This window comes from Plecotus auritus (assembly GCF_963455305.1).
Source record: "Plecotus auritus genome assembly, chromosome: 5".
NCBI classification, from domain to species: domain Eukaryota; kingdom Metazoa; phylum Chordata; class Mammalia; order Chiroptera; family Vespertilionidae; genus Plecotus; species Plecotus auritus.
Genome location: NC_137776.1, coordinates 183,236,948 through 183,258,101, shown reverse-complemented (window position 1 = coordinate 183,258,101; position 21,154 = coordinate 183,236,948). Strand labels below are relative to the sequence as shown.

General features: G+C 54.3%; 1 protein-coding gene across 1 annotated transcript in view; it reads left to right on the top strand.

Annotated features, from left to right (window-relative positions):
- SETX (senataxin) overlaps window positions 1–16,324 on the top strand; it is a 58,962-nt gene extending 42,638 nt beyond the window's left edge. The window contains exons 16-26 of the mRNA XM_080671003.1: window positions 115–216; window positions 419–534; window positions 2,233–2,304; window positions 3,427–3,576; window positions 4,351–4,458; window positions 6,939–7,126; window positions 7,891–7,983; window positions 9,502–9,663; window positions 10,748–10,846; window positions 11,796–11,883; window positions 13,214–16,324. Of these exons, the coding sequence (XP_080527129.1) occupies window positions 115–216; window positions 419–534; window positions 2,233–2,304; window positions 3,427–3,576; window positions 4,351–4,458; window positions 6,939–7,126; window positions 7,891–7,983; window positions 9,502–9,663; window positions 10,748–10,846; window positions 11,796–11,883; window positions 13,214–13,906 (1,871 nt within the window). The 3' untranslated portion in view covers window positions 13,907–16,324. The remainder of the gene's footprint in view (window positions 1–114; window positions 217–418; window positions 535–2,232; window positions 2,305–3,426; window positions 3,577–4,350; window positions 4,459–6,938; window positions 7,127–7,890; window positions 7,984–9,501; window positions 9,664–10,747; window positions 10,847–11,795; window positions 11,884–13,213) is intronic.
- Window positions 16,325–21,154: the final 4,830 nt, after the last annotated feature.

The following is a 21,154-nucleotide window of genomic DNA, read 5'->3' as shown; positions in this document are numbered from 1 at the left end:
TAGTCCACATTAGCTCCCTGCTCTGATTAATAAATTTGCTTAGAAATACACGTGATGATGGACAGAGGTTGGCAGTGTCCTCATTAATCTCTGAAGTGTGATTCTTACCAACAGGAAACTGTGGAGATATCAATTTAGTACGTCTGGGTCCAGAAAGGTCTATTAATACTGAGGTCCTAAAATTCAGCTTGGACAACCAAGTTAACCACAGAATGAGTAAGTACTGAACATGGTTCATACTAACGTTAGCTCCGTTTCCTTTTGTACGGTGGACAGTGGTTTGGGCATTTAAGGTAACGGGAGACCTTAGAGGTAGTGTGGCTTTGACAACTAGTTTTTCTTCTTATTATGCATATGTGTGTGTGAGAATGGGCATACACGTCTTTATCTTTTTTTTTTTTTTTTTTTTTTTTTTAAGAAAAAGACTTACCTTCTTACGTTCAGGAGATGCATAGAAGAAAGGAACATCTAGACCATCAACTAGATGAACTTTCCCGCCAGCGTGCTTTAAGCCGATATGGAAGAGGAATCCAGGTAGCTAAACATTTCTTGCTGAATGGTTTTTAATATATCATAGGTACACAAACTAGTTGATAAGTATTTGATGCCATTTTTCATTGTGGAATAGCATAATTTGTTGATAAAAATTTAGACAAAAGTGGTATGCCTTACAAAAAAGTTAAACTTTTTTTGAAAAGGACGAGATAGTAAACGGTCTGTTTCGACTTCTCAGCTCTGCTGTGGTAGCACAGAAACAGCAGGAGATGTGCCATCCTAAACAAAGGGGGTGGCTATGTTCCAATAAAACTTTATTTACAAAAACAGATGGCACGTTGAATTTGGTCCATAGGCTGTAGTTCGCTGTTGCCTGCCTTATACTAAAATTGCACTCAATTCATTAGGTGTCTTTCAATTGCAAGTTAAATTTAATCCAAGTTAAGTTAGACAAGTCCTGGCTGGGTAGCTGCGTTGGTTAGAGTGACGTCCAGATGTGCTAAGGTTGCAGGTTCAGTCCCTGGTCAGGGCACATACAAGAATCCAGCCAGTGGGTATATAAATAAGTGGAAAACACATCGATGTTTCTCTCTCTCAAAGCAGTAAATAAAATTTTTTTTTAAATATAGAAAAAAGTTAAGTTAGAAATGGAATTCACTGGCACCTAGACCTGGGACATCTGGGAGGGATTAACTTTAGCAAATGATGCCATTTCTCCACCTTGATCTGCTTGTCGGTGAGTCAGCATTTCTTCTCCCGGAGAAGACTGCGTGCCAGCATCTCTGGGCTCCTGCCCAGCTGAGAAAGCCCCCTGGTAGAGAAGGCCTCCCTGCTGTTACCGTGCGTCTGTTCCAAAGAAGAGCTGGGGTTAGCCCTGGGTGTGCAGGCAGGTCTGATCCCTGTGTTAAGGGAAAGGGTGCCATGGCTGACCAGGCCTGCATTCCATGCCCGCCGCTGTGGCCAGAGGCGATGGGGGTGTGATTGATAGCCTCACTCGAACTACCTGGAAACGAGTGGAGGAATGACAACCCAGGGGTTGGGATGCCCCGAAGTAGCACAGGGGCCATGTCCTGGGCCCAGCGGAACCTCGCATGGTGTGAAAACGATCAGATTGCCCTCTGCTGAGCGGAGCCTGGGTGCTGGTGGTGAGAGTGCCAGCAGCAGACCATGAGGGAAGCTGATCCCTCACAGGTCCTGGAGGAAAGACACAGCGCATCCTGAGGGGCCACCGGGGTCAAGGCAGAGTGCAGACGGGGCGGCAGGACCTGGGGCACGTGCCTTTGTTGGGGCCTGTGAGCTGGAGTGCTTTGCGGCTCCCGGGCTGAGGCTGGATTGGTCACTCCGTACTCCCCGGGCGGGTGTTATGTGAAGGACGGTCAGGGCAAACCGGCCCTGGGGGCAGGGAGACTTGGTCACAGGGATGCTGGAGAACTCTGTCAGGACTTACAGGTGCTGTGACGGGGCTACTGCTCGGCATGGGCTGGATGAAGGGCCCGTGTCGGCTGGAGGTGAGCAGGCTGCTTGGCCAAGCAGAACGGGTGCGGAGGCAGCGATAGCACGGGGTCGCTCAGCCCAATTCTGGATGCGCAGTGATGCAGGGTCAGGACCTCACTGCAGAGCAAACCAGCGGGGAGAATAAGCTGGTCGTCGGTGTAGGCTCGCCCTCGGAGGGAGGCAGTCCACTGGGGAGCATTTGAAAAAGCTTAACTTGAAAGATGGCGTTCTGATTTTTTCCAGAGGCACGAATTAGATGAAAAAATTGCCCAAGTTTCAAAAGAAAGGCAGGAACTTGCGTCTAAAATTAAAGAGGTGAGTAGTTTACCTACAGCGTGCTCCTGTTTGTTCTTGTCTTTCTTCATTATGACATAACTGAGGTAACCTCGGGGCTTTCACCAATTGCATTTAAAATTTTTTCCATTTTGAGAAATTTCAAACAAATACAGAAGTGGAGATGGTGTAATTACATGTATATTTACATTTGTTTCTTTAGTCTGATAATGAGTTCTTACCTCCACCTGAGGTTTCTAAGAAAGAAGTGACTATAGAATACCTTTCCTTTTCTAGGTCTGGGTAAGTATTAACAAAACCTCTTGTCGGGGGCTCTGCTCCCCCCCCCCCCCCCCAACGACGTGCAGCACCCACTGGTCCCTGGAGCCGGAGGCATAGTGAACAAAAGAGCTGGGTGGTTCCCTGTCAGGAAGAAAGGAAATCACGTGTCTGAGCCAGCGCAGTCCTGGCAGCTCCGTGTCGCCTGTCAAACAGCACAGGGTTCCCGTGGGGTCGGGTGGCGGGCACCCACCCGTGAGGCTGGCCGTGTCTCTGAGGAGATTTCTCTTGGGAGTGTATTGCCAGCCTTTTCCGGGTGGCTAAATAAATACGGTTGAATTCAATGCCCATTTCCATTAGCAATTGGTTTTTTTAAATTAAAGATTAGGCGGAACCTTTTCGGTACCATTTGAAACTGAGCCAGACTCACCTTTTCCCACATGGAAGGAGGAGGCTCTTGTCTGCAGGTAGCAAGGTTCCTGCTGCTCGTCACTGCCCTGTGGCCGTGGCGCTGCTGTTCCCCACTGCTGGCCGAGGGGAGGCGGTGATGGCGCTCAGCCCCAGAGCCCGGGCCCGCCGTCGCCACCCCCGCCCGAGCTCCCGTGGGGCCTGGGTCACGTGGGCGTCAGCAGAAACAGGCTGGCTGACTGATGAGAACGCTGGTCTGTGCAGTGTGGTGTCATTCACGCTGCCTGCTTCTGCCACAGTGCCGTTGTGTCTTTGATCTGAAGTTTCTGCTGTTTCTCTAGATTGTGGTTCTCCCCTTACACTGACTAAGTGTTACCCTGTCACATAACAAAGATGGGCGCTTTAGAGTACCCATGGCCTGCCGTGGCCTAGAATTCACATACAGCTGAAGGGTAACGACCTTTGTTGTTGTCTCAGGTTCAAGGGCGCCCACAGAAAACCCAGAGCATCATCATCCTGGAGTCCCACATCATCTGCTGCACCCTGAGCACCAGCGGTGGCTTACTGCTCGAGTCCGCTTTCCGGGGCCAAGGAGGGGTCCCCTTCAGCTGTGTCATCGTTGACGAGGTCAGTGCGCGGGCGGGCCCCGCATGGACTAGTGCCGTGCTGAGTCGTAGATGAACAAGGGCCGCTGAGATGCCGACACAGTGGACTGACTGCACGTCCGATTTCACCTGCCGTTACGTAGGCTTTTGCGGTGAAGCGTGCTGCGCCTCCCGTGGCTCTCCCCGCGGTGGGTGGGACTCGTAAGATGCCCGGCACTTCCCCACAGACCCTCCCAGGGACCGGCTGAGCTGCTTGGACAGCCAGGCCACCTTTTGCAGCTTTTTAAATGTAACGTCGGGCAGCTCTGCGCCACGGTATTTTCCTCGTTCGTTCACTGAGCGTTTGTTGGGTCCCTACTGTTTGCCAGATGGAGAGCCAGAAGACAGGGATGGAAATGATACACAGGGAATGGGTCCCGGAGCTCCCAGGTCCCCGGTCCCCAGTGAGAACGTGCAGGCGGGCGCGATGAAGCGGCAGCCAGTGGGAGCAAGGCCTGCTGAGGACCAGGGGGAGGGCGGGTGGGCGGGCACAGACTTGCAGCTCCGGCAGGAACAGAGGACCCAAACCTGGCAGTCCGTGGCCGGCTGGCTCCCAGGTGTCTGTGGCACCTGAATGGTAGCTGACTTCAAAATCCATGTGTGGTCTTTATTGAGTGTCTTCGTTTCGTTGTTTTGGTGTTCGGTGCAGAAGGAGAAAGTGTGGTTCTTTTCTGAATGGTTAAGTTTGTGTAACTAAACTGCACGTGGATAAATGAAAAGGTAATTGAGCTGGTCTCTCCTGCACTTTGCTACTCAGGCCGGGCAGGCTTGTGAAGTGGAAACCCTTACCCCCCTCATCCACCGCTGCAACAAGCTCATCCTCGTCGGAGACCCGAAGCAGCTCCCCCCCACAGTCATCTCCTTGGTGAGTCCCCCTGTTCCCACCGCTTTAAAGTGGAAGGGCCTTTTCGGGGGGCGGCGGGCAGGAAGGTCTTCACTGGATCATCATCTCTTATTTGCAGGGAAAGGTGTTGGAAAGGCTGGGAAAAGAGAAGCACCGTTTGAGTCTCACAGCAGCTGACTATGTCCCTTTGTTGGTAATTGTGCTTGTGTTTGTGTGTGACAGGAGCCGCATCAGAGACCAGAGGCTAGAAAGAACCTACTCCATGTGCGCTGGGCTTTTCCTTTGCGACAGGCAGAGTGCAGCTGTTTTAAGGGCCGTATCTGACTATTTTAATGTATGAACTCCAAAACACACCCAACAGCAAGGAGGAGACCCCGCCCACCGCTCTGTATTGACACATGTGCAAACCGGAGGGAAATCTTACAAAGACACAGTTAGGGTCTTTGCAGCTTTAGAGTTCTGTAACCTGTAGTACAAGAGCGTGCCTGTGGCCCTCACACCCGCGGGAAGGGAAGGTGACAGGAGGGCGACTGTGCTCTGTCTGGGAGACAGGCACCAGCATCGCAACCCCCGCCCCGCCCCCCGCCTTGCATGCTGCCTCCCAGAAGGGCACGCCATGCAGGACTTAGTGGGTGTTTGGGGTCACCGGAGGGGCTGGACCCTGATTTTGAAATTTAAATCGCCCATTTCAAAGTTGTGTGGGTTCAGTTTGTTGAAGAGCTGCAGCGTGTAATGAAAAGGGGTGTTGATGGGCCTCAGTTTGCCTGCCTGCTTTAGTGATCGATGAAGAATAAAAATGCGAAAAATCCATTTGGGCTTTTTTTTTTAGTTGCAAAAATAATACAGGCTTATTGAGGAAAGTTCAGAAAATAAGTACAAAGTTCACTTCCTCCACCTCTTTCCAAGGGTAGGAACTGAACAGTTAGGGGAGTGTTCTAGCAGGTTCCCTGGGCGTGTGCATGCTCACTGATGCACCTTGTTCAGTCTTTACTTGCGGGGGGCCGCCCTGCCCCCGTGGAGCTTGCATCCTCGCGGGGGACACAAAAGTTCCCGGAGGATGGTGTGTGTGTGTCAGGTGGCTGTCAGGTTTGGGTGCGTGTGGGCATGCGTAGGGCTTGGCCTTGTTTAAAGGCGCAGAGTCCTTCTGTGCCAGTTTGGTTTAGTGCCCATCAGGAGTGCCCTTCCGTGTCAGAACGTGCACATGGATGTTGTTTGCTAGGGCAGGCTCAGCTGTTGCCTGGAAATAGGTGTGTGGCTTCATATAAGTCCTTTTTCTTCACCCCAGAGAGCATATTTAAAATGAGGTGTCAGCTAATTTGAATAAATAAACTTTTGGGGATGTAAATGGAATTGTCAAATGATCACTAATATTTATTTAGTTACAAAATCCTACTTCAATTCACCTATACAAATAATCCATTATTTAGAAGTAATGTCTTTTTCTCCGCTCTCCCAGTTTGTGAAGCAGGTGTATTCGAGCTTTGCACGTACAGCTTCAATGCCCATGTCCTCACCACCACTCAGGAAGAGTTCCCCTCTTAGTGTGTCTTTCAGAGCACATTTTTGCTTCTAGATTATTTGACAAAATGCTTTTCAAATCTTGGTCTGATGCCGACATTGAAAAGTATATCCCAAGGTACAACCAAGATAACGTGACACCAGTTTGCCAGTTAGGTGACTGCTTTTCAGACTGTAGGTTGGGGTCCCTTATTGGGTGTGTGAAATCACCTTAGTAAGTCAGTTGTCTGTTTCCTTCGCAAGCGTAAGTTCTGTGAGGCTGGCTCTGGACGGCGGAGACGGCTGCGTGTATGTGGGAGATGGTCCAAGCAATCAGTCTTTAAAAGGGCTTGTTTACAGTGACAAGGAATATTTCTGTTTGTTGAGGGCATAGCACAGAAATAATGGTTAAAACCTGTGTTACATTTTTTTGCTTCTTTCATCACTGCGTCAGGTGACCTCTGTTAGCATCCGAATAGCTTCAGTGTGGTCCTTCACAAGGTCATGTCCTCTCATGGCAGCGTGAGGGTTTCTCCATGAGGAGAAGATCCTCAGCTTGCCTGGCCAACCTCCGTGGCTTCTCAAGGTCAGGGTCAGAAACATCTTTCTCGCCCTGGCTGGTTTGGCTCAGTGGATAGAGCATTGGCCTGTGAACTGAAGGGTGGCGGGTTTGATTCCGGTCAAGGGCACGTACCTCGGTTTCAGGCTTAATCCCCTGCCCTGGTCAGGTCATGTGCAGAAGGCAACCAGTCGATGTCTCTCTCTCACATCGATGTTTCTCTCTCTCTCTCTGGCTCTCTCATCCTCCCTCCCACTCTCTCTAAAAATCAGTGGGAAAAATATCCTCGGTTGAGGATTAATAAAAAAAATAAGGAAAAAAAACCCACCTTTCTCTGAGTGGTTGTTGGTAATGGCCCGAACTGTACCTTTTAGAGCTCAGTGACTTTCTAACTGGGACAGGCACGGCGGAGCCTCCCGGGTGACGGCTCACTCTCCCCTTGCAGAGGGCGCAGGAGTACGGCTACGAGCAGTCGATGATGGCCCGCTTCTGCAAGCTGCTGGAGGAGAACGTGGAGCACCACGTGAGCGGCAGGCTGCCGGTGCTCCAGCTGACCGTGCAGTACAGGATGCACCCCGACATCTGCCTCTTCCCCTCCAACTACATTTACAACAAGAGCCTGAAGACCAACAGGTGGGCCCCACTCCCGCCGGCAGCTGGTTCTGTCCGTAGGGTTAGAAGAAGAACTAGTTTACTGTGTTCTTACGTCCTGTCTGAAAAGTATAAATCAAAGGTTTAATAATTTTCTCTAATTATAAAAGTCGTAGATAAGCAAAAAAGGGGGAAAACCACCGATGTTTATACCACCCAGAAAGAGTTACTGCTACCATTTTGGTATGTCTTCTAGTCCGTGTACTGTCCACATCTTTTTAATTTTTTTAACTAAAAAAATCATACGATATTCTACATAGAATTCAATGGCTTGCTTTTTTTACTTCGTGTGTCATGAGTAACTTTCCAGTTGTAATTGTTACGTTTTAATTACACAGCTCATTGTCCAGCACCGTGGTCGGCAAACTGCGGCTCGCGAGCCACATGAGGCTCTTTGGCCCCTTGAGTGTGGCTCTTCCACAAAATACCACGGCCTGGGCGAGTCTATTTTGAAGAAGCGGCGTTAGAAGAAGTTTAAGTTTAAAAAATTTGGCTCTCCAAAGAAATTTCAATCGTTGTCCTGTTGATATTTGGCTCTGTTGACTAATGAGTTTGCCGACCACTGGTCTAGCACTAACTAGAATAGGAATAAAATGCATTGTGTGCCTTTCACAAAAGCACACTGCATTTGAAGATCCTCCTTGTGCCCTCATCCCCAGCCTCCTCCCCTGCAAGGAAAATGGTGATAATAAGTAAAACGCTTCCTGTAACCTGACTGTGCTCCGAATGGGGCTGCTTTCTCGTAGAGGGACTGAGAGCATTCGGTGTTTGTCAAAATGGCCGTTTCAGCCCTACCTCGTGTTTGATGTCAGAGACGGCTCAGAACGACGGGAAAATGAGTATGTTCTCCCCTTACCCACTCCCCAGGGAGGTCCCAGAATTGCCGTAGTATTCTTGTTCACATTTATATTTAAGACACTGTCTGATGTTGTGCACGATCGTTTTTATTTAGCCAGGTTGCGATAGCTTCTCCTTTTTAAAAATAAATTGCCAGTGTCTTTCTCTGTACGTTTCAGCCTTTCAGTTTTAAGTGTATAACAGGGATCGTGTTACCTAGCGTGCGGTAGGCACTTGAATAGATCCATGCCCTGGCCATAGCTCTGAGCAGAGTTACTGTGGGCTGATAGGAAGACAGGCATCGCCAGGTAACCACCAAGGTCGTCAGTTATGCCGTTGGCTTACGTGTTGTGAAGGGTCAGTATAGATGCAGCTGACGGAGGGGCGAGGCAGCAGCTGGACAGGCCTGACATGGACTGGATTGTTAGGTGATCTGTGCGTGACAGCAGGAAGGAGGGTGGGCTCTGAGGAGGAGACGCCGGGAGGGCCTGGGGCTGCCTCTGTCAGCACAGGGCAAGCACCACCTGCACATGCTGAAGTGAGGACAGGCAAGGTCACCTGTGTCCTGGAGCCGCAGCGCAGCCACGTCCTGGCTGAGGCTTGGGGAGTAGTGAGCAGAGGTGGAGAAGTCAGACACAGAGAAGCAGGCGGCCAGGGCTTCGGTGCCAGAGGGATCGTGGAAGGGAGCAGAGGGCTGAGGGCTGAGCCCCGTGAGCATTTGGGGGATGGGAGGTCGCAAGAGGAATGTAGACTTGAGAGGTGACCAAGCAGAATAAAGGTTTCAAGGATGGAGGAGACAGCTAGCTAGCAGGGTGTCTGTGTAGTAAGTGTTGAAGTTCGGGCGGTGGGTAGTTAAGGCTTTTAAAGTGACACAGGCAAGGCAGCCTCCGGAACAGGTGCAGGTGCAGTGTCCCCCGGGGCCCTGCGTGTCGCCTCTGGTGTGGGACCGAGGGAGCGGGCTGTTGGGGAAGTGAGTTGGAAGTGCGGGGTGAGGCCAGCAGGGAGGACAGGGAGGACTGGGCCGCTGCAGGACCCATGTCGTTCATCTCCAGGGGCCGCGCCACTCGAATTGGTGTGGATGGCCTCCCTCAGCCCTGCGGTGCCTGATTGGCATGGCCGGTGGGGGGGCATCAGAGAGGGTGCGGCGGAAGCACTGACCTCAGTGTTGGGAAGCAGCCCATCTGTAGCATTAGCTCTTCCTTATACTTTGTTCTCCCTGTTCCTGCTCCTGCTCCTGTTCCTGTCCTAACAGATGTTTGAGGAATGGCTGCCTCAGCCTCCGCTGACTTCAGACTCCTTTGTCTCACAGCTTTGCTTCCGGCAGTTAGCTTTGAGTGGCTCAGATGGCAGGGTGAGGGTCAGGGTCGGCCTCGGAGTCACTGCTGCTGGGTGGCGGCTCCCCTGCCTGCCTCCTGGGCAGTAGCGGCAGCCACGTGGCACTCAGCGGCTGTTTTGTTGTTGTTTTTGTGGTTGTTTTGGCTGCCGTTAGTTTTGATGTGTTCTTTTCCCATCTTATTTAGCTCATACGTAAATACTCAAGAAATCAAAGTGGTGATCGAAATGGTTAAACTTCTCAGAGATAAAAGGGACGTCCGTTTCCGAACCATCGGCATAATAACCCATTACAAGGCCCAGAAGATGATGATCCAGAAGGAGCTGGACAAAGAATTTGAAGAAAAGGGGTGAGGCATCCATAGTTTTACGGATATTTCCAGGTCTTTCCAGGTCTTCTGTTGGTTTAAAGAAGCGGGCTAGAGGAAGGAAACGTGTGGGGAGCGGCAGGCAGTCCAGACGGGACACGGTCGGGGTGGGCGCGCTGGCAGCCCTGCGGACAGAGCCTCCCGCCGTCAGGGGCGGGTCACCGGGGAGACCTGATGGCGGGGCGGCCGATCCGAATTCTAACAACACGGTGCAGGAGGTCACATTGTCACATTGTCATGTTTCTGTCTCCTTTTCACCGCATCAGAAAAATTAAAGATTGAATATTGGAAATCATTAACTCAAAAGTGCCTTGCCCTAGAAACACACAGACTACTGACATTCACTCTAGAAAAAGTAAAGAGATGGAGTTAGTAATCAAATATTTTCCAACAAAGAACTCGGGGCAGGGTTTGTAAATGGAGAAATAAATGTTGGTCCACCCCAGGGGTCCTCAAACTACGGCCCACAGGCCACATGCGGCCCGCCGAGGACATTTATCCAGCCTGCCGGGTGCCGCTGCCTGTCCTGCTTAGCAGCCGACGCGTCCCAGGCCCGCAGTGCGCATAGGAATTTGTTCATAGTTTTTTTTTTAAACTGTAGTCCGGCCCTCCAACGGCCTGAGGGACCGTGAACTGGCCCCCTGTTTAAAAAGTTTGAGGACCCCTAATACAGTCAGATATGCAGTCGTAAAGGAAGGACACACTGGCACGCTCCGGCGCAGGTGGGGCCACACACTTGCATTCCGCTGACAGGACATGGCAGTGTTGAAGTCTAGAGAGATGGACAGCAGGGTCGTGGTGCCAGGGCCTGTGGGGGAGGGGAAACCAAGACAGGATCTCTCTCCTGGTGATGGCAGTGTTGTGAAATTAGTGATGATGACTGCACACCACAGTGAATGGACTTAAAACCCATTGAGGGTCGTATGCTTTAAAATGGTGAGTTCTGTATTAATGAACCACATTTCCGTAAGTACAGACCCCATGAAAAGGTTCTGAGAAATAGTGCTCTGTGGATATGTCTGTTTAATGATTCTCTCCTCAGTAAACTCTTCTCTTTTGCAAACAGGCTAGCGGAAGTAGATACTGTGGATGCATTCCAGGGCCGTCAGAAAGATTGCATTATTGTCACGTGTGTCAGAGCAAACTCCATGCAGGGCTCAATTGGGTGAGTAACTGCGATGCTTGAGCTTTGAGTTGGGAAAGCGCTCCCCTGGTATTAGCTTCTCTTGGTGCCTTGGGTATAAGTTAACCCGTGACGGTGTGGACCTGTTCTTTCATTTAAGAAGGGTGAAGTAAGTCGTTGGGTCACGTGTTCTGCAGGGCTTGCTCTTCTCCCTGGGATGTGTCGTATCGTGGTTTTTCCCCATCGCTCTGTGTCCTGCTTTGGCCGAGTTGTTAGCCTTCGCTGCGGTCCGTGGACTTACCGGAGAGGCTCGGGGCACGGCGGTGGGTGTCAGAACGCTCCCCTGGGTCTGGGCTCTGAGATTTTTCTCTTCTCATAAATGGCAGATGAAATTTGCAGATTATAAACGTTTCCTTGTTCTTAAGGAGAACAGCAGCTTACTTTCTCTCCGCCCCTGCCTGGAGGTAGTCTGCACATACACATGGAGGAGGCCAGTTACCTCCGGCCCATTTTGTAAATAGTCTCTTCTCTTCCAGCTCATCTGACATCTCAGCTTTATCGTGTAGCACGCAGTTCTGTTACTTCCCAGGTCTTTCTGACCTTTGTTAGATTTGTCTGATGTTTGTGTGCTTCTGCCCTAGTTCCACCGTGTTTCCGTAATCGCACATACACTTGGTTTAAGAATAATCGATCTAGTATCCTCTTTTTAGGGTGTCTTTCAGGCTTAAAAATCGTACTGTTAAAATGTGCAGCATCTCATTTCAGTCACGACAGGAAGGTGGACAGATGCCCCTTTGAGGGAAGCACGGGGTTTTGTTCCCTCTTTTTCAGGGGGATTGCTTCTGTACCAGAGGCCCTGTGTTGGAGGACGAGTGAAAAAGGACTTTGACTTTAAAAGTCAGAGCCCACCCAAAACTCTAAACTCCTCCGGTCTCACTCCCTGCTGTGCGAGTCCTCTATAGAAAGAAGTAACTGTTTTCTGATCACCTAGGTTCCTGGCGAGTTTGCAGAGGTTGAACGTCGCCATTACACGAGCCAAGTACAGCCTCTTCATCCTTGGGCATCTGAGGACCCTGATGGTAGGTACATTCTCGGTGACCAGAGAACTCCAGGTCTGTCTGGCGTTGCTGACAGTGGGTGGGTCGATGGTTGGTTCTGATTCTCCATCAGCATGGAAGTGGCTTCGGGGACACAGGGCGGCATGAAAGAATGAGCCTCTTTCCCGAGTTGTGTGTCCCCAGCAGCTTCTCCCTGGAGCTTTGTACCTGGAGGCCACTCACCTGCCTGAGCCGGAGGCCCAGGTATCGAGTGTCCTCTCGAGATGACCTTTAAAAAGTGTATCTGCATCATAGGGTGGGTAGGGGATGTGTGACTCTCAATGGTGAAGTGCGAGCACTCGGCAACGTGGCTGCTGCCGGCCCAGCGGGACACCACGGCGCGTGGAGGGCGTGGGGAGAGCGCAGAGCTGCTGCGGCCCCGACGGTGGCGCCGGAGCTCCCCACGTGCAGGCTCCAGAAGTGGCGGCCGGCAGGCTCATTTGGTAGACAGATGTCAGCCTCCTTGGGGACAGCACCGTCCCTAACGCTTGTATTTGCTCCTAGTCTCAGTGGGGGTGACTTTGGGTTTTCCTCATTTTCTCTAACAAAGTTCTCTTAGGCGAGATTTCCCCATTTTGGTTAGTGCCACCAGAGGGCGCTCAAATATAGTCTTTCTCATTGAACTCTTCACCAGTCTTCAAGGACTCTGTGGTACCCCTTAAAAGGATTTTTTAAAGCTGTGTACCTCTTGTTCTTAAGCTTAAGTGTTGCTAAAGGCACGACATTCAATCGTGAATGAAGGGGGTTTTGCCCTTTGGGGTTTGGGAGGCCCCCGAGAATTTGGTGGAAGCTCTGGTGCTTGTCTGGAGCAGCGACAGGCACTCAGAAGTTGGGCCCTTCTGAAGCCAGGCCTTCCTGTTCCAGGTGTCATTACCTTGCGTGAGGCTGGCAGGGCCAGACCCGTGGCCAGGGCACTTCCTGGGATGAAAGCGGAAGTGCTCTGTCTGCAGCGCCCAGCACGCTGATGGCTGGTCACGGTGCCAGCTGAGCCTGTGAAACGTGCTGGCACTCCTGCAGTTCTCCTGTATTTGGTTTTAATCCGTCCACATGTAAACAGCTCCTTGGGGCTGCCGTCCAGAGGGCAGCACGGCTGCAGGGGGGCTGGGTTCTGGCCGACACGGTGGCCTCTCTGAGGGGGCGTGGGGCTGGGTCCTGGCTTCTCTTCTTTTCGGCCTCGTCCAGCAACAGCGGAGGCTGGAGGACCTGTTCACGAAGGTCTGCTCTTGGTTCACGAATGGAGCTGGGCCTGCTGCTTCCCAAGCGTGTGCGTGTTTGTTGGGTCTGACTGTTTCTCCCTTCTCTCGGTTTCAAGGACAACCAGCATTGGAACCACCTGATCCAGGACGCGCAGAGGCGTGGCGCCATCATCAAGACCTGCGACAAGAACTATAAGCAGGACGTCACCAAGATCCTAAAGCTCAAGTCGGTGCTGCAGCGGAGTCTGACCCACCCTCCCTCTGCGGCCCCCGAGGGCTTCAGCCCCCAGGGCAGCGACCTGATCAGGACGTTGCTGGCTGACGCCCCGTACCAGGCATCCTTGGACGCTCCGGAGGCTGCCGTTTCCGCTGCTGGAAAGGACCCTGTTAGGGACCAGCTTCGGGACCCCCGGCTGCTCCGGAGGATGGGCGCAAGCGCTAAAGCCCCAGGGAACTGCCTGAGGAGCCCAGAGCCCTGGGCCCCCCAGCTTCCTGGAGCAGCCTCCCCCTCAGGAGAGCCCAGCTTCCCTGTGACTCCCCAGGCTCTGTGCCAGGCCTTGGAGCAGTGCGTGGCCACAGGGAGCAGCCACAGACCTCACGTGCCATGTGACCCTCCTGCCGCCAGCGTTGACTCCGCAAATAAAAGTGACCAGAAGGGGGGTCACAGCCACCAGAGAGAGACCAGGACTTTCAGTGACGGGGACCAGGAGATGCTCAGCCCTGTGAGCCATCACCCCAAGAGGAGCTCCAGCTGGGACGATGGGAGGACCCAGGAGGAGGACAGCGGTTTGAAGAAGAGGAAGCTCTAGTCAGCCGGGCGTGCGCGGTCAGCCGCAGGCCAGCGGCAGGCGGCTGCGGGGACTGTGCTGTGGGGACATGGGAGATGGAACTGCGCCCGGAGCCTGTTGCTCACCTGCAGTGCTTTTTGTCAGCTGCCAGACTCCAGAGGGCGCGTGTGTTAGTGTGACGCCCTGAAGCGCAGCTTGCAACGTTGACCTCTTGTTCTTCTATAAAAAGTTGGGTCAGACCGGCACGAGTATTGTAAAAGTTGAAATGTATATTTGTATAGCAAATAGCAAAATCCTTTTAAGATTTGATCTCGTAGACCACTCTGCTTCCCCTGCTTACAGTGTGAGTCCTTTCACCAGAGCAGACGTTGTATGACGAAGAGAAGAGCAGGAGAGGCGGGTGCAGCCTCTCCGCAGCAGGTGTGCAACAGGCGGGCCTGGGGCAGGCGGGCGCTGCTGGCCAGCGTGTCCGGTTCTGTTTACAGAGTGAGGGCAGGGCTGTGGGGAGCAGAGTTCTGTTAGGTCAGGTTCCGATGGACGTTTCTAGACGAGGCACCTTGGCACGGACAGGACATTTCTGTGAGGGATTCAGCTACCTTTTAATAGGCACACAGCTCTCTAGCAAAAATTCTCCTTCCTGAACTAGAAGACTGTGCCATGAAATTAGCCTTGAACGAGCATTCAGACACCCCAGCATATTGTGAGCTTCCTGTAACGGTGAGTTCCCAATTCAGGGCTGGGCCTCTCATCTGCCTGTGAGAGCTGGCAGGTTGCCAGGGGCCCAGCTGAGTGACCAGTTTAGGTAGAGCCTGGAAAGCTCCATGCTATACATTGGGGGGCGGGGGGCGGGGAGATTCTGGTCCCGGCAGCTTGGGAACCACGAGGGCAGGCCGGTGTAATGCGGGGTGTCCCCGAGAAATGTACACACATAGCTGCTAGCTGGGTGTGTCCTTCTGTTCAGGTGTCGCCCACTGGACTGTTCGTTCAAAGTGTGTGTGCATTTTCAGGGGCACCCTGACTTTTAGGCAGGAATGACACCCTTTCAGAGAGGCTAGAAGAGGGCGTGAGAACTTGGAGTTGAGAACCGGGAAGAGCGGGACGTTTCCTGTGGTCATTGGGTGGGAGGAGCGGCTTCTGTGGCGGGAGGCGTGCAGTGGGGAGTCAGAGACGAGAAGGAGGGTGCCGCTCCTGAGTCCACTTTCCCCAACATACAGAACGGATGGGGATCTCGCAGACAGGAGCGCGCACGTTAGTGGCAGCTGACCGTGGCTGCAGCAGGCGGGGGGGAGAGAGGGGCGCTGCAGCCACTGGCGGATGGGGTAGGAAAGCAAGCCCGAGGTGAGCGCCATTAGAAGGTTCCTGGGCCCCTGCTCTAAGCAGAAAGGCCTCTTAGTCAGCAGCTCCTGCCGCACAGACTCCTGTGGGATGCTTAGAAAGCAGTGTGGCTGCCACCAGTTTACAGTCTGCTGTTTCATTGCCTGGTCCTCGCTGGCGCGGGCAGCACCCCACCCTGGGAGCACGTGTTCCCGGGGCTGGGAGAGCTGGCCTGGCTGGGCCGCAGGAGGAGGCGCGGGGAGGGGCAGGGCCGTGGGAAGCAATCTCAGTGTTACTTTGTTTACTCTCCTCTCCTGGGAAAATGCTCCGCTTAGCAGATACCTGGAGTGTGACAACCGTTCAGAGTCTAACAGCTCTGCAGCTAGTGAAGGAGGCAGACAGGACTTGGTCCTACAGCAGGCGGGTGCAGGAACAGGTGTCCCCGACGCGTGCTTTGCTGCCATGCCCAACAGTGTTATTTCCCGTTAAGTCTGAGGCCGTTCTCAGCGTGTTGGCTCCCTGGTCTGATGACGCATGCTGTAGCCGGAGCCCCCCATAATCCTTTCCAAGGGCAAGCCTGTGCCCGACAGCTCTCCCGCAGGACACAGCGCTACCTGACCTTGCCTTTGGCACCCTTGGTGCTTCAGCTGGTGAAAGCATTTGCATAGAGCGCTCCACGTGTGCCGTGTGCCTCCTCGCCGTGGCTGTCGGAGCGGCGCGTGGCAGCTGAGCACGCGGTGGAGGCTGACTGCTGCGTCCAGGCCCGGGCGTTGCAGGAAGTGCCTGCTTTCACCCCAGTTGTTCCGTCATGAATGTATCCTGTTGACCTTACTTTCCGGTGACCTGCCTGGGGTTTCCTGTGCACAGCTTGTTTAGTTACATGTCTTCGTGTGTCAGCAGGAGGATTTTGATAAATACATGTGAATAATCTGTAAATGAGTTTTATAACCAAATGTACCTAAACTATTTTCTAAAGTGAGTTGTGCACATTATATTTTTTGCTGGAGCTTTGACTTTTTCTATGCTCTGAATTCCCAGCTGGGATTTGGCAAACTTTAGGCCTGTCATCCTTGTTAAAACCTACGTTTTAAGAGAAAATAGCAGAATTAAAAAGTGGCAACACAACTGGCGTGGGCTGGGAGTTCTCTGTTGTAAACGAAGGTACAGCGTGCTGCCTGGCTGACCCGCCGGGGCTGCCGTTCGCGTGGTTTTATGCCAGTTACGTGGTGGGATTTGTTTTATTCAAGTGTGTCATCCAGCCCCCTCCACTCCGCTTCCCAGCTCTCTCTGGAGTCTTGTTTGTAAGGCAGTGAGGGGCGCGGTGGTGGCGCAAGAATGCGTGCTCCCCGTGAGGCTGAGATTGGGGGCGGGGAGGGGCTCCTGGGGCCCCACCGATGCCCAGGTCAGGGCACTTGCTGATGGGCACAGAAGTGGGCCCAGTTTTGTGAAAGCGGGAACTTCAGGGAATGGAGTCAGACTGCGCCTGTCGGAAGGAACGTGCCCTCGGCCTCGGACTCACTGTCCCGGGTGAGCGAGCAGACAGCCGCGAGCACAGCTTCCCAGGGGGCGAGGTCACGTGTCCGGGAGTTGCGGGCACAGTGAACCGTCAGTGAGAGGTGCGTGCCCTGTGAGGACTGTGGCTGTGAGGACTTGTCACAGCTGAAGCGGTGGTTTTAAAGGCCCTCCTGCCCAACTCAGGCGCAGTCCCCACCCCCTCCTAGGTATGCCCCCCATTCGTTGTTTGTGGATTAAACAGTTCAGGGAGGAAGCGAAAACTTAGCCCAGCTTAAATAGAACGTCCAGAGTTTGTGGCGCTAAGGGCAGTTTCTGTGCACGTGGGATTTCACAGGACCCGAGTTACTGTCGCTCTCCTGCACAGGACATTGGCCAAGACAAAGGGCGTAAGGGGTGCCGTGGCGGCCGGTGGTGGGAGCACAGGGCCTGGGGCTGCTGCCCCGCAGCCCGAGCTCCGTGCTGTGCTCGCGGCCGCCCGTTTCCAAGCAGCACGGCTACGAACAGAATCACTGGACCGAGTGTTCAGCCCACGTGCACTTTTGGGGTCCGGGAGCTTTTGAAAGCCTCCGCTCCTGCGCTCTAGCCTAGAACTTCGGATGTAGTGAGTCTGGAGCCAGTGGATGAAGGTTGGCAAGTCGGGGCTAAACGGGTGACCTGGGGCCTGTGTGTGTCCAGGTGATTCTCAGGCCACTGACAGGCGCGCACTCGCAGCTCTGCTCACGTCAGTGAGATAAAGCCTCCATTAGAGTGCGCGAGACCAACGGGAAGTGAAAGCCGACCATGAAGTCACCGGCAAACGACACCCAGCATGGGAACTGGACGTTACTAATGGGAGCGGCCACTCCACGCCCCTCCCCTCCACACCTGGTTGAACAGCGGTCCTCAAACTTTTTAAACGGGGGCCAGTTCACTGTCCCTCAGACCGCTGGAGGGCCGGACTATAGTTTAAAAAAAAAAAACTATGAACAAATTCCTATGCGCACTGCGGGCCCGGGACGAGTCGGCTGCTAAGCAGGACAGGCAGCGGCACCCGGCGGGCCGGATAAATGTCCTCGGCGGGCCGCATGTGGCCCGCGGGCCGTAGTTTGAGGACCCCTGGACTGAGCCTGGGCTCCTGCACCCACGGGTGGGAGAGGAAGTGGACAGCAGCTGGCACCGTGGACAGCAGGGGCCAGCGGTGTGAGCACCACCTGTGTCCACTTTAATCCTCACCATCGCCCTGTGATACAGGTAATATTTTCATGCCCCCATTTCACAGATGAGGGGACCGAGGCACAGAGAGGCTGAATCACGTGCCCACGGTCACCCAGGCGGTCAGACTCCAGAGTAGATGGCCTTCACCACCATCCCTTCTGCTTTGGGGACCACCTACCCTTTCAGGGGAAAATGTGGGCAACGGGTCAGCCGTGAACTGTGGCACCAGGAACACAGCAGTGGAGACTCGGGGGGCCTGGCCAGATCCCCTCACACCCGAGAGCGCGTGGGCCCGGCAGTGGGAAATCTGTGGCCAGCAGGGCCAGGGCTCTGGGGAGAGGAGGGGGCAGAAAACCCGAAGATGGGGTGCAGCCTGCCTGTTTGACTGTAAAAGCTCTCCTTCGATGTTCCGGAGAGCTTGCTGAATGCTATAAAGCAGGCTGAAGAAGGGTGTGTATAAGACAAGCTTATTGTTAAAACAAACAAACGGGGGGAAGGGGTGTCTGTGACCCCGTGTTACAAGCTGGGGCTTCGGTGCCAATACGGGATTTGCATCTGGACCAGGGGTGGGCAAACTTTTTGACTCGAGGGCCACAATGGGTTCTTAAACTGGACCGGAGGGCCGGAACAAAAGCATGGATGGAGTGTTTGTGTGAACTAATATAAATTCAAAGTAAAGGAGGGGAGGGGAGAGCAAGAGAACCGGATAGAACAGCCAGATCCGGCCCGCGGGCCGTAGTTTGCCCAAGGCTGGTCTGGACTCTGCCTCTGTTGGGCTGTGTGACCTTGGGCAGCTTGCCTCCCCTCTCTGTGCTGGGTTGTGATTGTTTCCTCACGCCCTTCCTCTGGCTGGGGAAAGACAGCCCACCTCCTCGATGGAGTGGGGAATGCTGGACATGCAGGGGTGGGCACAGGGCGCAGGCGGGGTTGCCAGCTGGAGGCAGGCCTGGGGACAAGGGTGGTGATAAGGCGGCATCTGGGCCACAGAGACAGCGGCGGGGGCTCTCCGGCCCCTGGGCAGGATGCGTGTTGCTGTGGCTTCCCAGGCCTCCCCCCCCCCCCCCCCCCCCGTGCCTCTAGCTTCCCTGATGTGCGTGTGGGCATCCTGAGGCCCCACACGTGATCTCCTTTCTGCCCGAGTCACCTGGCGTGGCCTTTGGGTGTGGTGCCTCAGCTCCTGGCCAGGACACGGGAGCCCCAGGGTCTCAGCCCACAGGGGCTATGTGCATGGAGCCTGCTCTCGGCTCTCGGCAGCAGCCCTGGACAAAGATGGCAGCCCTCCGCACGGAGCCGCGCAGGGGGCTCAGCAAATGTGGGGCGATGGTCTGCGCGGGGGTGCTTTATGGAGGAGCACTGGAGACATACATCAGAAGTAGTAACAGTTATTAGCTCTGGATGGAGGATCGGGGTGATTTTCATTTAAAAATTATCATCTCGCCTCTATTTCCAACTTCCCTACGGCCGTGACTTGTGTTTTAAAAAGGAGAAATTAGCAAGTAAAGCTTTTCCTCCGGGGCCTTTTCCCCTAACTCTGCTGGCCCGGTTGTGCTGGGAGTCCCAGGGGCATGGGAGTGGGGGGAGGTTAGCCCAGCCCGAAGCCCAAGTGCTGGGACCAGGGCAGGGGTGCAGGCATGGGGTGGGCCCTCCTTCATCCCTGCCTGCTCCGACCCGGCCGACCTGCTGAGAGATGCCGACAACAGCTCCCTGGGCGCCCATAAACCGCCTCACAACTGGACGGCATGGCAGGAGGCAGGAACTGCAGACGCAGCAGTCTGCTTGTTTGGGGAGTGGGGGCAGGGCGAGGCTGCCTGGAGGAGCCGGTAGGAAGGCATTTCCCCGACAGCAAAGCCATTCCCATGAAGCCCGGCTCTCCAGGGCCCTCACTGCAGCGGGGAGGGGAGGGGAGGGGAGGGGAGGGGCAGTTGGGTCCAGCCCGGGGGGGTGGGGGGTGCCCCTGTCTGGGGCACTGGTCTGGGTTACACTCTGGGCTCTGGAGTCAGGCTGTCCTGAGTCAACTCCTGCCCCTGCTTCTTACCAAGTGGGACTTCAGGTGAGTTTGGTCCCCTCTCCTAGCCTCCACTTTGCCTTCTGTAAAATGGGTATGCTATTCCTTCTTTTTTTTTTTTTATTAATTTCTTTATTAAGGTATCACATACTTGTCCTCATCCCCCCATTCCCATCCCAAACCCCTCCCCACGCATGCCCGCCCCCCCATGATATTCCTCCTGCCTAGCTCAGTGGTTCTAAACCTGGGGCAAGTTTGCTCCCAGATTTCAACTCCTTTTGGTTATCAAACGGGAGGAGGAACTGCTGGCAGCCAGTGGCTCGAGGCCAGGATGCTGCAAACACCCTGTGAGGCACCAGACAGGCCCCTCCCATATGCAGCACTGGATACACACACAGGGCGCCTTCCCTAGCAAAGGGCCTCCGCTGATGGGCCTCGTCCTTCAGCGCTTCCTCTCCCAACCCCGGCACTGCCCCCGGTCCCCTTGGCCATCCCTCCTGTGCCCACCCGAGATTCTGTGTGCACCCGGGACACTAGCCCACAGTGGGCTCTGGAAGAGGCAGCAGCTGCAGACACGGGGCCTGAGGCTTGGGCCATCCTGATTCCTGACCGGGAGCCTGGAAGTCCCGCTCTGTTAGAACTCTGGCCGGCCCCTTCCTGAGACTTCCCAGCAGATCACCACCACCAGCGCTGGTTCTGCACGCTTGCGGACAGCTGAGCAAAGTGCAATAAGCTGCCTTAGTGTTGCTGTTGGGGGAAGGGGATGGCAACCTCCCAGGTCTGTGGAACTGCGGGTCACGGTCAGGGCCGGACCTGGCCCAGCGGTGAGAGCTCTGCTGGCCACGCCCGCGGAGGGCAGCTGCCCATCTCCTTCACAGAAGGGCCTGGGGAGCTTCTTTAAGGCTAGTTTGTGAGCTCCCTTTAAATCCCAAATGAACACAGAAAAAAACAAAAACAAAAAATGGGCTGTAGAGGCAGCAGTGAGCAGATCCTTTACTCCGATTATACACCAACTAGAGGCCCAGTGCAAGGATTCATGCACCAGTGGGGTCCCTCGGCCTGGGCTGCAGGGATGGCCCGAAATCGGCTCTCCAACATCCCCTGAGGGGTCCCGGATTCTGAGAGGGCGCAGGCCAGGCTGACGGACATCACTGGCACACAATCGGGCCTGGGAGGGACCACGGGAGGGTGCCAGGGTGTGTCCGGCCTGTCTCGCCCTGTCCCAATCAGCCAGACCCCAG